The sequence below is a fragment of the Hemibagrus wyckioides genome, linkage group LG22 (genome assembly GCF_019097595.1).
Source record: "Hemibagrus wyckioides isolate EC202008001 linkage group LG22, SWU_Hwy_1.0, whole genome shotgun sequence".
In the NCBI taxonomy this organism is placed as follows: domain Eukaryota; kingdom Metazoa; phylum Chordata; class Actinopteri; order Siluriformes; family Bagridae; genus Hemibagrus; species Hemibagrus wyckioides.
The window spans coordinates 18289571-18311462 of NC_080731.1; the positions used below are offsets into that span (position 1 = coordinate 18289571).

The 21892-nt window shown below is 44.8% G+C and overlaps 2 protein-coding genes across 8 annotated transcripts in view; one reads left to right on the forward strand and one right to left on the reverse strand.

Annotated features, from left to right (window-relative positions):
- arvcfb (ARVCF delta catenin family member b) overlaps positions 1-10060 on the forward strand; it is a 145555-nt gene extending 135495 nt beyond the window's left edge. For 4 of the 7 annotated variants that reach the window (XM_058375052.1, XM_058375047.1, XM_058375048.1 and 1 more), the window contains 7 exons: positions 725-917; positions 1601-1712; positions 1961-2048; positions 2994-3047; positions 4959-5050; positions 6175-6287; positions 7270-10060. In XM_058375052.1, the coding sequence (XP_058231035.1) occupies positions 725-917; positions 1601-1712; positions 1961-2048; positions 2994-3047; positions 4959-5050; positions 6175-6276 (641 nt within the window). In that variant the 3' untranslated portion in view covers positions 6277-6287; positions 7270-10060. The remainder of the gene's footprint in view (positions 1-724; positions 918-1600; positions 1713-1960; positions 2049-2993; positions 3048-4958; positions 5051-6174; positions 6288-7269) is intronic. The other 3 variants (XM_058375050.1, XM_058375049.1, XM_058375051.1) reach the window with 3 other exon arrangements.
- An 82-nt stretch (positions 10061-10142) lies between these two features.
- Positions 10143-21877, reverse strand: naaladl1 (N-acetylated alpha-linked acidic dipeptidase like 1). The gene is made up of 19 exons (XM_058375055.1): positions 21566-21877; positions 20562-20734; positions 19816-19934; positions 16970-17092; positions 14463-14655; positions 14290-14383; positions 14096-14200; positions 13453-13538; positions 13097-13216; positions 12732-12817; positions 12233-12296; positions 12039-12106; positions 11863-11954; positions 11484-11577; positions 11312-11393; positions 11060-11233; positions 10884-10971; positions 10673-10765; positions 10143-10445 (listed from the first exon to the last, which is right to left on the reverse strand). Exons 1-19 carry the CDS (start codon positions 21787-21789, stop codon positions 10259-10261), a joined length of 2265 nt encoding a protein of 754 aa, XP_058231038.1. The 5' UTR covers positions 21790-21877; the 3' UTR covers positions 10143-10258.
- Between the last annotated feature and the right edge of the window lie 15 nt (positions 21878-21892).

The following is a 21892-nucleotide window of genomic DNA, read 5'->3' on the forward strand; positions in this document are numbered from 1 at the left end:
TGTGTGGTGTATGTGTGTGTGTTGTAATGTGTGGTGTATGTGTGTGTGTTGTAATGTTTGTGTGTGTGGTGTATGTGTGTGTGTGTGGTGTATGTGTGTGTTGTAATGTTTGTGTGTGTGTGGTGTATGTGTGTGTGTTGTAATGTTTGTGTGTGTGTGGTGTATGTGTGTGTTGTAATGTTTGTGTGTGTGTTGTAATGTTTGTGTGTGTGTGGTGTATGTGTGTGGTGTATGTGTGTGTGTTGTAATGTTTGTGTGTGTGTGGTGTATGTGTGTGTTGTAATGTTTGTGTGTGTGTGTGGTGTGTGTGGTATGTTGTAATGTTTGTGTATGTGTGGGTCTGTGCTGTGTGTTGTAATATGTGTGTGTGTGGTGTATGTGTGTGTGTTGTAATGTTTGTATGTGTGTGTTGTAATGTTTGTGTGTGTGTTGTAATGTTTGTGTGTGTGTGGTGTATGTGTGTGTTGTAATGTTTGTGTGTGTGTGGTGTGTGTGTGTGTGTGTGTGTGTGTGGTGTATGTGTGTGTTGTAATGTTTGTGTGTGTGTGGTGTGTGTGGTATTTTGTAATGTTTGTGTATGTGTGGGTCTGTGCTGTGTGTTGTAATATGTGTGTGTGTGTGTGTGTGTGTGGTGTGTGTTGTAATGTTTGTGTGTGTGTGGTGTATGTGTGTGGTGTTTGTTGTAATTGTTCTAATGTGTGTGTTGTATTGTGTCATGTGACAGGGAGCTATGCGATGAGGGACCTGGTCAGTAACCTGCCGAGCGGTCAGCAGCGTCCAGCTAAGAACCTGGAGGAGGACACGGTGGTGGCGGTGCTCAACACCATCCACGAGATTGTGACGGACAGCTCAGAGAACGCTCGCTCACTCATCATGGCTCAGGCCATCGATAAACTGGTGGCCATCCACAGGACCAGGTACTGACCAGGCTGACATTTATTCTTTTCTTTTCATTTCATCGTTGCTGCTGAATTCTCAATTCTGATTGGACAGAGGATGTACTATAATCAGAGACATGTATAAACATTACATTTAATGGAAGGAGTCTCCAGTGTCAGCACTGACCACACAGTCAGAGGTGGAGCTTCTATGGGACAGAGCAGTTTACACTGAGCGGTTGCTTAGCAACATGACAAGCTGTTTTTATTCTATTCTAACAATGCAGATACATTAATAACTCTCTGTATCTCTGGGTAATTTCACACATTTACTGAGAACTGTGAGCGTGAATGTTAAATCAAGGCTGAGGCTGTAAGCGTGGACTCCTGAGAGCAGCTGATGTGGTGCAGAAGCAGGCAGTGGTGGCAAATTGAAGCTGTAGTCGCTCCAGGGGTCCAGACCCTGGAATAAATGGATTTGAGTTAGGCATTGATTCCTGTGAGCGCCGCCATTCTTCCCTCTGCTCTCCTCCTGATCCCTCGCATTCTCCAGAGCACTTTCCCCCTCTGTCCTCTTCCTCCAGGATCACCCAGCGTGGAGCCGCAGAAGCACGAGCCGGCGCGTTTCAGTCAAGTGGCTTTAGGTTGTAGTTTCACAGCAGCGAGGTGCTGTTCTTCACGAGACTGTAATTACCCCACGCTGTTGTGTTTCTGCCCCACAGCCAGTCAGCCAGAGAGACCAAGGCGGCTTCTCACATCCTGCAGACGGTGTGGAGCTACAAAGAGCTGAGGAGCACGCTGACCAAGGACGGCTGGAACAAGACTCATTTTCAGGTACGGCTCTCGATCCCTGTCCATCTTCTCTCCTCTTTCATCTCGCTGTGTCTTTCCTCCACTTTGTCACGAGTACTTGAGAGCTTTTAGTGCGGATGAGTTCGCTTCTGTAATAATGGAGGACAAACTCCATATTCGTGCACCAATAAGACGCTGCTCTATCTTCGCACATGCTGTCATTTCCTGTTAGCGCAGCCGTGAGAATGTTTTATCTGAGCGTTATTCTAAAGCTACATGTCCTCCCTCAGCCCACAACAGCCGTGGCTCCTAAAGGCTCCAAGAGCAGCAAGTCGGGATACGATGACACCACCCTGCCCCTGATGGAGAAGAACCAAGGTGCGTCCTGCTGGTCCACGTCACTCTGTTTATCTCTTTATAGCTCTGTTATTATACCTCATGAGGCATGTTTATAGAGTAGGTGTGTCTTTTGGATCGTCTGGATGTGGAACCCAGTTCTCTCCGGAACAGACAGACAGACAGACAGACAGACAGATAGATAGATAGATAGATAGATAGATAGATAGATAGATAGAGGGACAGACAGACAGACAGACAGACAGACAGACAGACAGACAGACAGACAGACAGACAGACAGACAGACAGACAGACAGACAGACAGACAGATAGATAGATAGATAGATAGATAGATAGATAGATAGATAGATACTTTATTCATCCCAATGGGAAATGTACATTTAGCTAGTTAGCTAGTCATCGTTTGATGGGTACTGTTAGCTTTTCTCACGCTAACTCACTGACCAATGGAGCGATGGAAGGTGTAGACGTTACAGAGTGACCCGAGTTCCACGTTTTCTACGTTCCGCTTCGATACATGATGCTGAAATTTGTAGGAAAAGGTGTTAAAGCTGTAGTTTTGTTAACGCCAGGTTCTCACTGCACATGCTCAGTAAAGACAGTAGCATGAACCCGAGAAGGCGCCGGTACAGCCGCAGTCTGGCCGGAGGATCGCAGAAGGTTGTGTAAGCTCCAGGCATCTCATTAAAGGGAGGAGTCTTCACCATGACAGCATTTTCTCTATCAGCTCGAGCTCCAAAACCCAGACGTTGATGTACAGTGTGTAAAGCTGCAACTCTCATTTCATCCTCAGCTCACTTCAATCAGCTTACCTCTCTCAGTAAATATTGGCTGAGGATTATCAAATGTGTTGATGTTTTTTTTTTAGAAGAAGGAAAGGAAAAAAAATACTTAAATCCAGCAGCTGGAAGCTGTGCATGTAGTGAAGAGATGAAAGAAAAAACAGCCTTTGAATGCTTTTGCAGGCGACAGAGGCTGTGGCACCGGTGCTATGATACCTATGGATGAACTGGGTCCAGGTAAGACAGCGTATGCATGCTGCCTCAACAACAACAACAAAAAAGCATCGGTGCTTATTGAAAACTTCTAACAAATCATAACCATCTTCCCATTTCATCCATTTTGTTTTTACCGAAATGGGAACGATCATGAACCTTCTCACCGTTCCACTAATCAAACCCGATTTTATTTTATTTTTTCCTAACACGACCCTGTCATCCATGATGATGATGATGTCTGTAATGCTGTCTGTGAAATTCCTCTTCTAAAATGAGGTTTGTGAGCAAACATGAGCTGAGGAGATCAAGTACTCATGTGATACTCAGTGTACAGAGCACTGAATGAACAGCTTCATGCCCCAAGTGTGTGTGTGTGTGTGATATGACGTCATCATTTATAATAGCATTTCATACAGGACATACGTGTGTTCTGCAAGCAGAGGTTTGTCAGGAGCATCAGGAGAACCTTCTGGTGAAGCTTCAGGAAAGAGCTTCAGACTGAATGAACTCTGGAAAGAACTTCAGCAGTAGCTTCAGAAGTAGCTAAGCAAGGAGCTTCTTTCAGATCTTCTGACTGAATGAACTCTGGAAGGAGCCTCAGCAGTATCGAAAATATCTTCAGTTTGGAAGGATCATATCATTGTCTCAGGAGCTCCAGTAGATACTTTGGTGGGATCTTCAGTGTAGGCTTTGGGGAGAGGTTTAGTTGGAGTTTCAGTAGATACTTCAATAGGATCTTCAGTGAAGGCTTTGGTGAGAGGTTTAGTTGGAGCTCCAATAGAATCTTCAGTGAAGGCTTTGGTGAGTGGTTTAGTTGGAGCTCCAATAGGATCTTCAGTGAGAGGTTTAGTTGGAGCTCCAATAGGATCTTTAGTGAAGGCTTTGGTGAGTGGTTTAGTTGGAGCTCCAATAGGATCTTTAGTGAAGGCTTTGGTGAGTGGTTTAGTTGGAGCTCCAATAGGATCTTCAGTGAAGGCTTGGGTGAGTGGTTTAGTTGGAGCCCCAATAGGATCTTCAGTGAAGGCTTTGGTGAGTGGTTTAGTTGGAGCTCCAATAGGATCTTCAGTGAAGGCTTTGGTGAGTGGTTTAGTTGGAGCCCCAATAGGATCTTCAGTGAAGGCTTTGGTGAGAGGTTTAGTTGGCGCTCCAGTAGATACTTTAGTGGGATCTTCAGTAAAGGCTTTGGTGAGTGGTTTAGTTGTAGCTCCAGTAGATGCTTGAATTGGATCTTCAGTGAAGGCTTTGGTACTGATGTTGAGATCTAGCTGGATTTTTAATAACAAGACCTTCTACAGGAGTGTGAGGAACGTCAGCAGATCTGTTCGCAACTTCAGAAGGAAGTTTGTTAGAAGTTTATTAGAAGTGTGCTTCAGTGCAGGATGTCGACCTTTATTAGATCAGGAGGAGCTTCAGCAGGAGATGGAGTGAGTAATAGGGTTAGGAAGGTCAGGAGGACATCAGTAGTGTCAGTAATCAGATCAGGAGCAGCAGAAATCTGTTAAAGTTCTAAGAGGAAGTGGGAGGGGAGATGTGATGGCTGCACTGGTAACACTGGTGGTGATGACTGTAGAAGCTGACAGTAATAGTATAACACCGCCCGGCGCTCCGCTCTGCTCGCTCCCAGGATGCCGTGCGGCTGCAGCGAGGCTGACTGACAGTAATTGGACAGAATGTGAGCTGAGGGAACCGAGCTGGTGAGCAAGAACCTGGAAATGTTGACGGAAGAAACCGGAGAAAGTGAAACGAAGGGGAAGAACATGAAATGTCTCATTTCTCATTTCAGCCCTGATTATAAATAAATAAATAAATAATCCAGCGCATGTTTGTGGGTGTGGTGTGTCCTGGACATGTGTGCATGCCCCTGATCACACACACCGCTTCATTTAGCGCAGAGCTCTAACGCCTCCTGTCTCACTTTCTGTCTCTCTCCAGACGGCTACTCCACTATTGACCAAAGGGACAAAGACTGCAAATATAAAAGCAGCGACGCCTCGTCAGATCTGACGGAGCGCGAGCCTCTGAAGGTGAGATCAGACACGTGATTCCACAAAAGTCTAGAGGGTTTCTTTCATTCAATAAATATTTCAGGTGTGTGTGTGTGTGTGTGTGTGTTTCTCGGAGAAGGCAGGATGGAGAGAGGCTTGTTGTGTAACACCATCTCTCTGCTTGTTTTTGAGCTTTCACAGCTTTCCAGTGCAATCAGTGAGATATCCTGTCACTTTGAAGGAAAAAGAGACAGACAGAAAGAGAGAGAGAGAGAGAGAGAGAGCATGTGTGTGTGAACCTCAATGTTCTCTCTCTCTCTCTCTCTCTCTCTCTCTCTCTCACTCTGTCTCTTTCTCTGTCTCACTGTCTGTCTCTCTCTCACTCTCTGCCTGTCTCTCTCTCGCTCACTCTCTTGCAATCAGTGAGATATCTTGTCACTTTAAGGGAAAGAGAGAGAGAGAGAGAGAGAGAGAGAGAGAGTGTGTGTGTGTGTATATGTATGTGTGTGTGAACCTCACTGTGCCTTTGCTCATATTTAAAGCACTCTTATTTATAGGCAGGAGATAATTGTGTGCGAGTGTGTGTGTGTTGATTTAAAGTCACTGTGAGATCACACACGTCTCTCTCTCTCTCACACTGGTGGAAGCTCAGCCCTCTTCCTGAAGCTCTGGTATCACTGGTGATTAATCTACATGTCCTGGTGATTATGAAGATCTCCATCAGAGCAGTGTGAGGCTCTCAGCTCTGACCAGCAGAGATCTATCACCAGAGCCTCTGACTTTATAATTCACACTCTGTTTTGTAATCACTGTGGCAGGCTGAAGGTGATGATGATGATGATGATGATGATGATGATGCACACGGCCTCACACGTGTCCACTTGTTTGTTCTGAGAGCATTAACCCCCTGCTTTAACCCCTCAGTACTGCTCCAGCTAAAACTTTTATTTTCTCTGTTCTCTGCTTGGTTTGACTCGCATGTTATTATTATAGTAATGATGACTAACTCTCAGTACACTCACCTCTCTCTCTCTCTCTTTTTGTCTCTCTTTCTCTCTCTCTCTCTCTCTCTCTGGATGTTTGTGAGATGCGTTTGTTCTTTGCTGATATTTTATTTATTTATTTATTATTATTATTTTGTAACCCTTCTCCCGTTGCTACAGAATGACACGAATAGGAAGCACTATATCCGGAGCAACAGGCCGACAGTGAGTCTTGTGGACGCTTGCGATGTCAAGCCTCAGCCTGTTGACTCCTGGGTGTAAATGCATGCATGGTAGGTTTTTTTCGGAGCGTCCACTTCGGGAACTTACTGTCTGTGACCAGTCCACGTGTCCATCCTGCTCATTTCACCCCCTAAACCCAGAGAGACAGCTGTCCGATGAGATCCGGTGCTGACTCACAGACTGTTAGAATGGGATATTTACAAGCGTCGTTTCCATAGCAACTGCTCAGGCTCTCTCTCACATTTATGGAAGGAGTCTCCAGTATCAGATCAGTGCAACTAGAAGTGGATAATTCTTTATGTAGTCAGTTGGATCTGGTTATGTTTGTAACGAAAGGCAGCATGATCCTCTCTGGGTTTCTCACCGAACACGGTGCCTTGCTTTCACCTCCCTCACTCATCCTCCTGCTTCAGCCGTACACACACACACACACACACACACACACATCATCACATCACCCTGCTTGGGCTCACATGGCCTTCAGTGTGTAGTCTGTGCTTCTCTGGGGATCATGTTGGGTTCTGCTTCATCTCTCCATCTCTGTTTCCATGAGAATCATGTCTCTTAAAGCTCTAGGTGAAGCTGAGAGCCGGTAAGTTGTAGATTGTGTGTGTGTGTGTGTGTGTGTGTGTGTGTGTGTGTGTGTGTGCGCACAGCCATAATTAACACGCCGTGTTCATCAGCTCCGTGAGGATCATCCAGCTCGTCATCCTCGCTCTCATTACCGCATCCCAAATCCATCTGGATGTGCAGCTGTAAATAATCCACACACACACGCAGCTGTAGCTGCTTCTCCACCGAACTCAGCGCTGGAAAAGAAAAAGGGGGTTTCTATAGAAACGCTGTGAAGCATCATTACTGTTATTAGTAGAATATGTTTCACTCCCAGCTCTGTGTCTGTGGAGAAGTTCTGCTCATGTCCCTGTTCATGCAGGTTCATCATTCAGTCTGTGTGTGTGTGTGTGTGTGTGTGTGTGCTTTCACTCCTGTCCTTTTCTCTCACTCATTCTCTCTCTCTCTCCGCCCCCTCAGGCTTAGCCGGCGTCAGCGCTACGTCACACAACCAGTCAAAGGATCTCACAAGACACGAGTCACCACACTGCCATTTTCTCCACGATTCACCAACGTGGACTCATCAGCAAAGAGACACAAACTAAACACAGCGCATTCTTTCATTCGGTGAGATGAAACGAAATGATGGACAGCAGTGGAACACGAACACACACACACACACACACATACACACACGTATATATTTCACACACAGGTGCAGTCCCACAGCGTGACGAGGACCCAAGCAACAAGACACCAATTCATGGATGATGGAAGGATGAAGGATGAGTGCAGAGGGAAAGAGAATGTAGAGACGTGGACATGAATGTGCATGGAAAAGAAACTGAAAGAGAAAAGGAAAATGAAAAAAGAAAATTTCGTTTGTTTTAGTTTTGTATTCGTTCGTTCTCTGTTCCTTATTTTCTTCTGTTCCTTTTTATTTTTTTCCTAATTATGGATATTGATTTTTTTTTTTGGGAGCTTTTTTCCGGGAAGTGAAGACGTTGGATCTAAGGATGTTTTTTGAAGGTGTGTGTATTAGCTTGGACAGAACTTCCAAACAAAACCCAGCGTGTCGTGACGTTCTGCTAATCTCGTCTGTGATCCGGTTCCACGTTTTGTTTTGGGTTTTTTTGTGCTCCAGGTCTTGGTGTCGCCTTTGTACTTTATTTAAAAAAAAATAATAATAATTAAAAAAAAATCACCCAGCAGTGTTTACCAGTGAGCGCATGCTAACGGCATCATCGCCTTCCTTCGCTAACAGGCTAGGAGGCATCTGTCGTTAGCGGGATTAGCGTTAGCATTCCTGCTAACCTAGCAAGCTGTATGAGGAAATGAAAAGAGGAGGACGGCGTGAAGGAAGGTTATTTTTTTGTTTGTTTTTTTGAAGCACGCTGTCGTGTTTTAAAGCATTTTATATTTTCGTTGCTGTTGTAAATGTATATATATATATATATATATATATATATATATATATATAAAAAAATACAGGGCCAAGATGAACTCTTTATATGTTGCTAGACGTCTGTGAGTTTGAGACCAGGTCACCTTCTTCTGATTTAAAAACTAAATGTGTAGGAAAAGAGGAAAGTGTTGAGAGAAGGCAGTGGAGGAACGCTCAGAGGAACGCTGTTAGTGTTTGAGGAAAAAGCAGGAGGCTGAAGGTATTATTTTGTGTAGATGAGTGTGTAAGAGTGGAGCGTTACGGTTCCGCTGACGAGCGCGACCCCGAGCCCTGAATCTCGGCTCTGTGATTGGACTGGATTGGATTCTGCCTCGCTCGCTGTAAATGTGATGTAAATGTCTGACATTTCCACGCTCTAGAGGGAATACAGAATGATGGATCACTCACAGCTGGGACCACTGTGTGTGTGTGTGTTTGTTTTTTTTTGCGGCAGCGGCGACATAAACGACAGCCGTTTTCTGGCGTCTGTATTTTTCCTGGAAAAACCTGCCAGGATGCTGTGAAGGTGTGATGTGTAAACATCGGCTGTGAGCAAGCAGCATGTGACTGCTGTGTACCTCCTCCTCCTCCTCCTCCTCGCTCTTCATCACGCCACACGCTTGCAGTGAAGTTTTTCCTCTTTTTCTTTTTTTGTTTATTTTTCTTTTTTAATAGTGTTATAACCGAGACGTCTAACACCGACATGAGTTGTCAGTAGCTTTGTGTGTTAAATGGCATTTGTTTTGGTGAAGATGAGTGTATTGCGTACCCCCCCTCCACCCCCTTCATTCACACTGCCTTTATTTCCACTCCCACACAACCAAAGGACTCGGGGCTTTGTACAGTCTGAGGGTGGAGCAGCCAGCGGGAATGAGATTGTATATTTACAGAAAAACGAAAGGGTGGAAAAAGTGAAATCCAGACCTACCTTTGTAGATATCACACACACACACACACACACACACACACACACACACACGGTAAATGTACAACTTGGTAGCAAACGTGTTTGTAACTATCATATGTGCCTTAACCCTTCTCTGTGTTAGATTGAGAATTACTGTGTTTTCTATTAACCTCTTTGTTGTTCCTTTTCCCCAAAAGATCTTTCTCTCTCTTTCTCTTTCTCTTTCTCTCTCTCTCTCTCTCTCTCTCTCTCTCTCTCCAATAACCCCAAATAGCCCTTCCCCCTAACTCCCCTCCTCCCTCCCTTCCATACCTCCCTTTTTGCCCCCTCTTTCTCTCTCCCCCTTCCTCTCCCACCTTCTCTCTCTCTCTCGCTCTCTCTCCCCCTTCCTCCCTGTTCCATCAACTCCTCTCCTCCCTCCCCCTCTCTTTTTCCCCTCCCTCTCGTCCTTCCTCCCTCCCATACTCCCCCTCCTCACCCTCTCTTTTTCTCCCACCCCTTTCTTTCCCCCCCCCCCCACCTCTCCCTCCCTCCCCGCCTCCTCTCTGCCTCTCTCTCACTCCCCTTTCTCTCCCCCTTCTCACTCCCTCTCTCTCCCTCCCTGTCCCCCCATCTTCTCTCCCCCTCTCCCTCTCTTTCCCAAAGTCTCCGCCCCTCTTCCCTCTCTCTTTCTTTCTGTCTCTCTCTGTCTCTCTCTCACCCCCTCTCCTCCACTCCATGTCCTCAGTGTAGTCTCTAGACTGGTGGTGGGTTTATTTTGCCTTGTGTTTTACATTGTACTCTATAGACACGTGAAAAGGGGCGGGGTCTGTGACGTAAAGGAAAACTTGTCCTTCATGCTTTCGTAGTGCTCGATGCCACGATGCTCCAGAATGTATTCCGTTCATTTTACTAATCCCCCTGACGGGAAACACAGCACTTGTTAGAATCCAGCGGAGATTTGTAGGGTATCACTTTGGTGTGTTTTCAATAAATCATGCCTGGAAAGATTTGGTCATTGATTTTTTATTATTCCAGCTGACTGGTTATTAAAACTGTGTACACAAAATTTATATACATCTTTAAAAAAAACCACACACACACGTGTTTATTGTGTGCTGCTGGGATGAAGCTGTGTGTTACAGGGCAGCGTGAGCTTCAGTGAGTGTGTGTGCTGCTCCGGAGATGGCCTGTGTGACGATGGACAGATGTTTGTGTGATTCAGCCCAGTCCTCCTTCAGGCCGCTCGCCTTCGCTGCCGATGCTGCGTCTGCCAGACCTGGAAACGTGACCACACTGGAGGACCGAGACGTCCAGATCACATGCCTGCAGGAGACACGCCCATGTTTATCACCACAAGCTGAAGATGCTGCTCAGTTCTGGACACACACGTCTACATTATACCAGTTTAATCCTGTGCTCTGATTGGTCAGAAGGTGATGTGTTTTTTGTAACAGCAGCAGAGCAGGTTTATATCAATGCTCTTCTTAATACATTAACACACTGTGAGTATTTAACGTGATCAGAGACTCGAGTCGTGTGTATAAAGATACCTGAATCCGTATTTCTCAGGGAAAGCGAGTGGGTTCAGGAAGGCTCGATCCAACAGCATGAGCTGGTCATTGATCCCGCGAGCTTTCAGCGGTCTGCACACATCATCATCATCATCATCATCATCATCATCATCATCATCATTGACTTGTTTTAGTCTTTATCTGTAGCAGTGAGAGCCTCATACAAAGAATATGAATCATTCTGACATACGAGTTGTTCACGATGTCCGAACTGCTGATGGTCTGCTCCAGACTGGTGGCCGCAGCCCGGAACGACTTGACCGCTTCCTTTAAGGGTTCTAGCACAAGGAAAACCAGCATGTGTTTCAGTGCACACCTTAAACAGCTAGTGGAGAGTTTCAGACATTATAAGATTCAATCTCGTACCCATGGAGATGTCGTTAGCCTTCAGATCAGCTTCGAAGTTGTCCACGGCTACGGTGAGGTACTGCTCCAGAGTCTCGGCGTAGTCGCTACATTTAAACGGTAGCAGAATGCTGTCTGCTAGACGCAACAGGACGTTCCCAGCGGTCCGCGCTACGGTCTGGTGACTGGTGAAGCCTTCATCAGGAGAAACGAGGGATTGTCTGGTGAGAAGAAAAGATGCAGAAGCTTAAGGGTTAAAGGTCGTTAGCTCACCTGGGTCGATGAATCTGGACACGTATTCAAAGGTGTCGTAGGCCGTGTGGTACGCAGGGTAGATACGCGCTCTGGTTTTGCTCTGGAAACACAAACACAAAACAACATTTCTTTTCTTACAGTCTAAACGGAATTTGATTAAATCAATCAAGTCTAGAGAGCGAGGTCTGACCCGGTCGTAGGTGTAGGAGATGTCCATGGAGGAAATGCCCAGATAATGCATGAATGCGGCGTAATCACTTCCCGCCCCTGTTAGATATCCCATACTGCCCCAGGAACACAAACACAAAAGCAATCAGCATGCAGAACATCACCTGGAATCCACCACAACCTCATCAGCCTCCACACACTGGCTTCTAATGAAGGGATTTGTGACGGAGCTCAGAACGTGAAAATCAATTATCTGGAACATGCTCTGTTTTTTAACTTCACCTTTACTCTTGAGCAACAAGAACAAGTCTGTAAACCTCATGCAAAGAGAAGTAGAAAGTGTGTTTTTTATCATTTTAATATTATATTGAGGTCTGAAGGCAGAGAATGGAAGCTGGTACTTGGGGATGATTCCATGCGAGGGACTCGTCCGGTTCGAATGAAGCATCCAGTTGCTGTATACGGATACGGTGTCTGAGCCAGGTATCTTCACCTGATGATCACAATAGATTTATGTTTAGATTCAGGGATCTATCAGAGATGTATAAACTGTGTAGCTCAGGTTTCTGTGGCTCACCTGTTTGGAGGCGGCGAAGATGACGTCCTGCGCTACGGGGCTGGCCGAGGCTCTGAGTGTAGCGTTAGCTGTGTTAGAAGACGAGGACATGATGTTAGGGACTGCTCTCTGTGGCTCACAGTCCTGACCTTTAAACCTTCTTCATTTAACAATTGCACTGTCATGAAATGCTGAAGAGGACGGTGAAACCTTACCGAACACTGAGATGTCCACATTGATGTAGGCCACTGTTCTCTGGCTCAGCTTGCTGATGTACTCCTGACAATACACAAGCCAAGAGTCACAGGTTTTCAGTTGAACTTTCAGGTAAAATGTTTGATCTCTTCTAGAAATCTATCCTCTCTGTTCCTGGTTTGTTTCATATTTGAAAACATGAAAAACAAGCTTGATGGATGGGTGGATGGAAATAAATGGGTGGATGGAAATAAATGGATGGATGGATGGAGATGGATGGATGGAAATGGAGATGGATGGATGGAAATGGAGATGGATGGATGGAGATGGATGGATGGAAATTGAGATGGGTGGATGGATGGATGGGAAATTTACAAAGACTACCAATTAAACAAACAAATTAGACTAAATAAATTCTGATGATAATCCTCCATCTTTGCTGTGTCTCAGCACTTCCACTGACACACAAACCCACACACACACTTTCTAATCCAAAGCACCAAACCTCATAACCCTCACCTCAGCATATTCAGCAGATCCGATCAGACCGAATTCCTCGGCTCCCCAGCTGCCGAAGATCAGCGTCCTCCGAGGCCGCCATTTTCCTTCCAGACACAAAGTGATGGACTGTCCAAGTGTGAACACACCTCTACCTGTCTAAACCTCCTTCCCATTTACTTAGCTTTAAACATTTTTCATTACTATAATTAAGTAAATTAAATAGCGATGTGAAGCACTCTGCCCTATTCCTCATACGCAAGCTCACAGACACCTCTGATTGGTCAGTGTCACTCTGACTGACAGCACATGCCCCTCCCACTCTTCTCAGGCTTACTATTTTGAGATTATAAACAAATCCCACTTAGCATTACATTTTTTTTTACCTGTCTTGACCAGCTGACCCAAGTTTCTGGTGATTTCCAGCATGACGGCTGTCCCACTGCTGGGGTCCACGGCACCATGAACCCAGCTGTCTCTGTGGTTGCCATATATCACGTACCTGTCTGAACACACACACACACACACACACACACAGAGGTTAGAAGAAAAGGTGGCTTGAGGAAGATATTTCCTTTTCTTTTTCTTTTTTTTTTTATCTTTTATGTGAAAATCAAGGAAGTCTTCAGTATAAGAAAGCTTTCTCATGAAAAGTATGATAAAAAAAAATTGATGATCAAATCAATAAATGTCGCTTTTTTAAAGAGAGAGTGTAATAGACCCAGACATGCTCTCATCTCACCTGGCTCCACACTGCCCCAGATCACTCCCATCACATTGGCCGAGTCTCTTAATTCCGCCTTGTTGTACACATCCAGCTTCACCTCACTGGGGATCAGAATCACGAACAAAAACATCTGACATCACTTCCTGCTGGATGGAGCTACAAGTCATATCGTATGAATATTTTTACACAATAATAATGAGGCACTTCTCTCCAGCTCGGAGTGGATCATATAATCCCAGGGTTGTGTCCACTTTATATTATCTATACCTCATTTTTAGTAAAAATATGGAGTTAAGAATGAATTCTTATCACTCACTTATGAGTAAGCAAAACCTATGTTTGTTTTTGTTCTTTTTTTTATTTACAAACTGATAAATAGTCCTATCATTAAAATAACATCCGTGAAAGTGTCTGGATATCTGCTTCACCTCCATTACTGTCTGATACGAGGACAGCTGATTGGACGTTATCTCTCACATGCCTGGCTGTCTCAGAGCTTGTTACTGAGATAAAGAGTGTGAGGTGAAGGTTACGGTTCGAGAAGAATAGAATCCGCAGCCGTGATTTAACCCTTTCCTGACCACGTGAAGGACTGAGATGAAGTGGAGGTTCATGTGATTGATTTTCTCTAGCTCTTCAAGTAACAACGGAAACTTACCAGTCTTTAAATTGAGACGTTTGTTTGAACCCTGGTCCACCGTAGTTGTATTTGCAAGGAAACGATCCCTGCCAGTTGTCGGGAGCTGCAGATCCATCCAGCTCACTGTCACAATCATCACAAACGTTCATCAGTGAAGCTAGAAGTCAGTACATTCTCACTGGTATTGTTAGAGCGAACCATTCTCCTCTCACCATATGAACTTCATCGCATCTTCAAACCCGATTGGCTGGAGGGGAATGGGAGAAACCCCCTGGATGTCCTTCTCATTGATTCTGTACGTGCCGTCTGAAATTGGGATTAGTTTTTCATTGTTTTAAATAATATTTAAATAATTCTGAATGATTATGAATATGCAGATTTTTACTTTTGGCCGCCAGGTACGGTGTGAGCTGATCTCCAAAGTTGGTTTTATAACTCCCTCTCTCGACGCCGGAGGGTGGGAGGTACCACGAGTGGGGGAAGGTTTCATTTTCATCAGACATCTTGCCGTCGTTGATGTCATAGGGGTCTGTGTAGACCAGCACACCGACGACTCCGAAAGGGGCGGCGTTTATACCCTGAACACGACGAAAGAGGAGACACGGGAAAGAAAGATCAATCAGTCACCTTCAGCAATGAGGCTTAGAGCACAAAGTGTTCAGCTTTATAAAAAGAAAAGTTTCCACATGGAAACATCAGTTGCTTCCTCATTACCAGTGACCTTCACCTTCACATGCTGTAGGAAACGCCAAGGACATCCTAACTTCCTCTAGCTTTTAATCCTCACTTCAGTGCAATCTACTGAATCTTCCAGATAAAGTGTATAGCTGATATAGTTCTCGGTTTGAACTTGTGGGACGAACTCAGAATGTCAGGAGAAAATTGTTTTAAAAAGGCAGACTTATTTTTTATCATCAAGAGAACACAAGGTCTAATTCATGTTGGTATGATTGACAGCAGGGATACGGTATGTCCCTTCCACCTTGAGAGATCATGCCCAGGTTGCTCCAGGTGGGAGGGGCGTACTGTATCCCTGCTGTCAATCATACCAGTACTATCCTATCATGAGCTTTTGTAAGATGTTATATGTGGAAGAGGGCAGATGTGTGATAATTTGCCCCATAATGCAGTGGTTTAAGATGGTAGTTGGTGTCATATGGCTCAGAGGAAGCAGGAGTAGCTGGAGATCTGGGTTGTGGTGGGAATTTAGCAGGTGACAGGATTGGTGAGAAATAGAAAAAATAGAAAGTTTTATTCTAATAACTAATAAAGTAAAAGGGACCTCAGTGATTATTACAGTACAATTCTATCTAATATTATAAAGGTATTTTTAGGAGTTTGGTGGTCTGTAGTGGAGTCTGGTGGTGTGTTGTGGTGTGTAGTGGAGTTTAGTGGTGTGTGGTGGAGTTTAGTGGTGTGTAGTGGAGTTTAGTGGTGTGTAGTGGAGTTTAGTGGTGTGTGGTGGAGTTTAGTGGTGTGTTGGTGTGTGATGAAGTTTGGTGGTGTGTCGTGGTGTGTGATGAAGTTTGGTGGTGTGTGATGAAGTTTGGTGGAGTTTAGTGGTGTGTTGGTGTGTGATGAAGTTTGGTGGTGTGTCGTGGTGTGTGATGAAGTTTGGTGGTGTGTGATGAAGTTTGGTGGAGTTTAGTGGTGTGTTGGTGTGTGATGAAGTTTGGTGGTGTGTCGTGGTGTGTGATGAAGTTTGGTGGTGTGTCGTGGTGTGTGATGAAGTTTGGTGGAGTTTAGTGGTGTGTTGGTGTGTGATGAAGTTTGGTGGTGTGTCGTGGTGTGTGATGAAGTTTGGTGGAGTTTAGTGGTGTGTTGGTGTGTGATGGTTTGGTGGTGTGTCGTGGTGTGTGATGAAGTTTGGTGGAGTTTAGTGGTGTGTTGGTGTGTGATGAAGTTTGGTGGTGTGTGATGAAGTTTGGTGGAGTTTAGTGGTGTGTTGGTGTGTGATGAAGTTTGGTGGTGTGTGATGAAGTTTGGTGGTGTGTGATGAAGTTTGGTGGAGTTTAGTGGTGTGTTGGTGTGTGATGAAGTTTGGTGGTGTGTGGTGGTGTGTGATGGAGTTTGGTGGAGTTTGGTGGTGTGTGATGGAGTTTGGTGGAGTTTAGTGGTGTGTTGGTGTGTGATGAAGTTTGGTGGTGTGTGATGAAGTTTGGTGGAGTTTAGTGGTGTGTTGGTGTGTGATGGAGTTTGCTGAAGTTTGGTGGTGTGTGATGGAGTTTGGTGGAGTTTAGTGGTGTGTTGGTGTGTGATGAAGTTTGGTGGTGTGTGATGAAGTTTGGTGGAGTTTAGTGGTGTGTTGGTGTGTGATGAAGTTTGGTGGTGTGTGATGAAGTTTGGTGGTGTGTGGTGGTGTGTGATGGAGTTTGCTGAAGTTTGGTGGTGTGTGATGGAGTTTGGTGGAGTTTAGTGGTGTGTTGGTGTGTGATGAAGTTTGGTGGTGTGTCGTGGTGTGTGATGAAGTTTGGTGGAGTTTAGTGGTGTGTTGGTGTGTGATGGTTTGGTGGTGTGTCGTGGTGTGTGATGAAGTTTGGTGGAGTTTAGTGGTGTGTTGGTGTGTGATGAAGTTTGGTGGTGTGTGATGAAGTTTGGTGGTGTGTGATGAAGTTTGGTGGAGTTTAGTGGTGTGTTGGTGTGTGATGAAGTTTGGTGGTGTGTGGTGGTGTGTGATGGAGTTTGGTGGAGTTTGGTGGTGTGTGATGGAGTTTGGTGGAGTTTAGTGGTGTGTTGGTGTGTGATGGAGTTTGCTGAAGTTTGGTGGTGTGTGATGGAGTTTGGTGGAGTTTAGTGGTGTGTTGGTGTGTGATGAAGTTTGGTGGTGTGTGATGAAGTTTGGTGGAGTTTAGTGGTGTGTTGGTGTGTGATGAAGTTTGGTGGATTGCTCACTTTATCAGCTCTTCCTGCTCCTCCGTATCTGACGATGGCGATGGTTCCAGTTAAGTTGCCCAGGGTTTTGTTTAAATGCTCGTAGTCACTCACTTTCCCCTGGTTAGCATACACCAGCTTTCCCTGTACAACACATGAAGACGCACGTGTGATTAAACGTCCTGTACAACACATGAAGACGCGCGTGTGATTAAACGTCCTGTACAACACATGAAGACGCGCGTGTGATTAAACGTCCTGTACAACGCATGAAGACGCGCGTGTGATTAAACGTCCTGTACAACGCATGAAGACGTGCGTGTGATTAAACGTCCTGTACAACGCATGAAGACGCGCGTGATTAAACGTCCTGTACAACACATGAAGACGTGCGTGTGATTAAACGTCCTGTACAACGCATGAAGACGCGCGTGTGATTAAACGTCCTGTACAACGCATGAAGACGTGCGTGTGATTAAACGTCCTGTACAACGCATGAAGACGCGCGTGATTAAACGTCCTGTACAACGCATGAAGACGCGCGTGATTAAACGTCCTGTACAACGCATGAAGACGCGCGTGATTAAACGTCCTGTACAACGCATGAAGACGCGTGTGATTAAACGTCCTGTACAACGCATGAAGACGCGCGTGTGATTAAACGTCCTGTACAACACATGGAGACGCGCGTGTGATTAAACGTCCTGTACAACACATGAAGACGTGCGTGTGATTAAACGTCCTGTACAACACATGAAGACGCGCGTGTGATTAAACGTCCTGTACAACACATGAAGACGCGCGTGTGATTAAACGTCCTGTACAACACATGAAGACGTGCGTGTGATTACACGTCCTGTACAACACATGAAGACGCGCGTGTGATTAAACGTCCTGTACAACACATGAAGACGTGCGTGTGATTACACGTCCTGTACAACACATGAAGACGTGCGTGTGATTAAACGTCCTGTACAACACATGAAGACGTGCGTGTGATTAAACGTCCTGTACAACACATGAAGACGTGCGTGTGATTAAACGTCCTGTACAACACATGAAGACGTGCGTGTGATTAAACGTCCTGTACAACACATGAAGACGTGCGTGTGATTAAACGTCCTGTACAACACATGAAGACGTGCGTGTGATTAAACGTCCTGTACAACACATGAAGACGTGCGTGTGATTAAACGTCCTGTACAACACATGAAGACGTGCGTGTGATTAAACGTCCTGTACAACACATGAAGACGCGCGTGTGATTAAACGTCCTGTACAACACATGAAGACGTGCGTGTGATTACACGTCCTGTACAACACATGAAGACGCGCGTGTGATTAAACGTCCTGTACAACACATGAAGACGCGCGTGTGATTAAACGTCCTGTACAACACATGAAGACGCGCGTGTGATTAAACGTCCTGTACAACACATGAAGACGTGCGTGTGATTACACGTCCTGTACAACACATGAAGACGTGCGTGTGATTAAACGTCCTGTACAACACATGAAGACGTGCGTGTGATTAAACGTCCTGTACAACACATGAAGACGTGCGTGTGATTAAACGTCCTGTACAACACATGAAGACGTGCGTGTGATTAAACGTCCTGTACAACACATGAAGACGTGCGTGTGATTAAACGTCCTGTACAACACATGAAGACGTGCGTGTGATTAAACGTCCTGTACAACACATGAAGACGCGCGTGTGATTAAACGTCCTGTACAACACATGAAGACGTGCGTGTGATTACACGTCCTGTACAACACATGAAGACGCGCGTGTGATTAAACGTCCTGTACAACACATGAAGACGTGCGTGTGATTACACGTCCTGTACAACACATGAAGACGTGCGTGTGATTAAACGTCCTGTACAACACATGAAGACGTGCGTGTGATTAAACGTCCTGTACAACGCATGAAGACGTGCGTGTGATTACACGTCCTGACTCATGCAGTAATGTGCAGTTTAAAAGCGGAGCTGCTGCTGAGCTTCTATGACAGGTTCGAGTTAAGAGGTGTGACTCCTGCGATAGCCTCAAAGGTCAGCAGATAAACCACAGGTTACAGAGTCAGAGGCTTATTAAAGGCAGTTATCATCAGAGGAAAGATGGGAGTGTGAAGTGGATCGCTCAGAGAGATTACTCAGGAGAGATAAGATAAATCTGAAGTTAGCTGAAAAAAAAAAAGAAATGTCATTTTATGACTGCTAATGAAAAGTGCAGGAGGTTAGCGTGCTTGCTCTAGCATACTGTAGAGTCATGATGTGTTCTGAGAAAAAGGTTAAAACACAAGGATTTCACCTTTAAATGACTGTTAGAGTTTAACCCAGAGATCAGCGGAGAAATACTTCCTGCTTGTCTTTATAACTGCTGTAACACAAGCTATAAGTGCGGCTAACTTGTAGCATTGATGTTGCACAACATTTAATGTAATTATAAATGAATAAATTGTTCTTTTATTAAAGAATTGTTGTAATTGTTGGGAAATGGCTGTGGAATGTGAGGACTGAAACACTTGGGGTCATGCAGCCAGAGGAAAAGAATACATTTATATTTGTATCTTTATATTATAACACCGTTCACTTCAGTGAACCTCTGAAGGACTGATCTTCTGCTTCAGACTGAAGGACTGAACTTACCTTACTTTCTACACAGCTTGAAGCTGCTGGGAGGCTAACACTGGTGCACACACACATACACACACACGCACGTATAAATACACACATATAGATACAGATACACACACATATATACACAATGATACAGATATACAAACAGACACACACAGATACACACATACACACACAGACAGAAGGAAACTGAGTTGAATTGGTTGAATTGTTCAGAAGCACCTGGACATTGCCTGCAGGTCCGAAGGCAGCGTACGGCTGCACCACTTCCGGGTCTTCCTGATCCTTACTGTACGCCTTCTCCTTCTCCCGTATGAAGTCCACCACCTCAGAACCTCTCACTGAAACACCAGAACACACACCAGAGCACACACCTGAAACTCAGCTCTCTCCTGTAACATATTGGATATTAAACTCATCCCCAGTCATTTAAACATCTTTAAGATACGAACAAACATCAGTAACTGATACATTCAAATAAATCACACACCTGAAACTCCTTCATCAACCTGCATTAATTACACAAGCATTCACACTTCACTCTACTTTCACCAAAATCTCTCCCCCCCCCTTCCTTTATCTGTCTCTTTCTATCTCTCTATCTCTATCAGCAGTAAAGCTGGATTGTCTGATCGATTGGTAAGAGAGCTCTGAGCTCTTATCACCATGGTTACAGCATCACTGTAATCATTTTATAGTCAATAAAGTGATAAAGTTGTAATAAACTGATAGTATTGTTATAGTCACTGGTGTATGTACACTGAGGTCTAAACTCTGTAAGTGTTGTGTTATGTAAGATTCCACAAACTCAGGTCACATGTATGATGTTTAACCCTTTACTGCCCTACAGCAGCACCTCCACACAGGCTTTAACTCTCTACAATACTACAGAGCAGGACGTGAGGATGAGGATGAAGAAGGATCTCTGCTCCTCATCATCATCACCTGAGCTCACTCCTGGGACTCACCCACTGTCACGTTATTGGGTTTGCTTTTGTCCGGGAAGGAAAGATAAACTCTGTAATCCTCCCTCCAAGCAGCGTCCAGCCCCGAGTCTCTGTCCTGCCATCGCTTCAGCATGTAGTTCACTGTGGCTTCATCCCCGGCTGTGGTGGCCATGTGGGGGACACGGGTCAGGACCCTGCAGGAGGTCAACAGAGCGGATCAGACACATACTCACACTCTCACTCACACATACATATGTTCATAAACACACACACACACACCCCCATATACACATACATATGTACATAAACTCACACACACACACACACACACACTCATATACACACATATGTACATAAACTGACACACACACACTCATATACACACATACATATGTCCATAAACACAATCAATAACACACACACACATATATATATATAAACATACTCAGTCACACGTGTGTGTGAATGTGTTTATATATACACACTATACACACATACATATGTACACAGAAATTACAGACGATTGTTTTTATGATTTAACAAAAATAATCAAAACCCTAACAAGAAATCTCCAGGATTCAGAGTAAACACTCTCAGAGCGACTGATCTCAGCATCTCTCACATAAAGTGAAGTTCAGTGATACTGCTAATGTGATGAATCTCCTCAGAGCTGAAAAACTCTGACTGTTATTAAAAACTAACAAATCTCCAGCATGCTGATGTTAGCATAGAGGAACTTTAGAGACTGTAACCAGTTAGTAAAGACTGTGACTAGCTATTAAAGACTGTAACTAGCAATTAAAGACTGTAACCAGCTAGTAAAGACTGGAACCAGTTAGTAAAGACTTTAATAAGCCTGTAATTAAAATTGATATTCTTAAAAACTCAAATCTTAGCCCAAGTTCAGAACTTAGATAAACATGAACAAGACTGTCAGGTGATTTAATACACAGTGCTGTGTGTGTGTGGGTGAGAAATATATGAAACTTCCTTTAGTGAAGCAGCTTGTTGGAGTCAGAACTCACTGGAGGTTCTCCTCAATGTGCCGGGTGTCCACCTGAGCGAGGAAGTTCTCGATGAGGTTCTCGTCCACATCCTGACTGACCTTCTGCACCCACTCAGGTAACGGTGTGGACTTCTTCTGATCGATCCCAAAATGGCCGATCAGGATACCTATGGTAAAGAAGACTGCTCCAGTCAGAGTAAACAGCAGCACCTTCTTCAGCATGGAGGAAATCTCACACAGCATCTTTCACACACAGCTCCTTCACACACAGCTCTCTCTCACACACAGTTCTCTCACACACAGCTCTCACACACAGCTCTCACAGCCTCGTCACCATCTACACAGG

Coding starts and splice junctions, on each gene's coding strand:
- naaladl1 (XM_058375055.1), bottom strand. CDS start 21,789: ATGCTGTGTGAGATTTCCTCCATGCTGAAGAAGGTGCTGCTGTTTACT. Junction 14,201..14,289: donor GATGCGATGAAGTTCATATG/GTGAGAGGAGAA, acceptor TGATTGTGACAG/TGAGCTGGATGGATCTGCAG. Junction 11,234..11,311: donor GTCCAGATTCATCGACCCAG/GTGAGCTAACGA, acceptor CTCCTGATGAAG/GCTTCACCAGTCACCAGACC.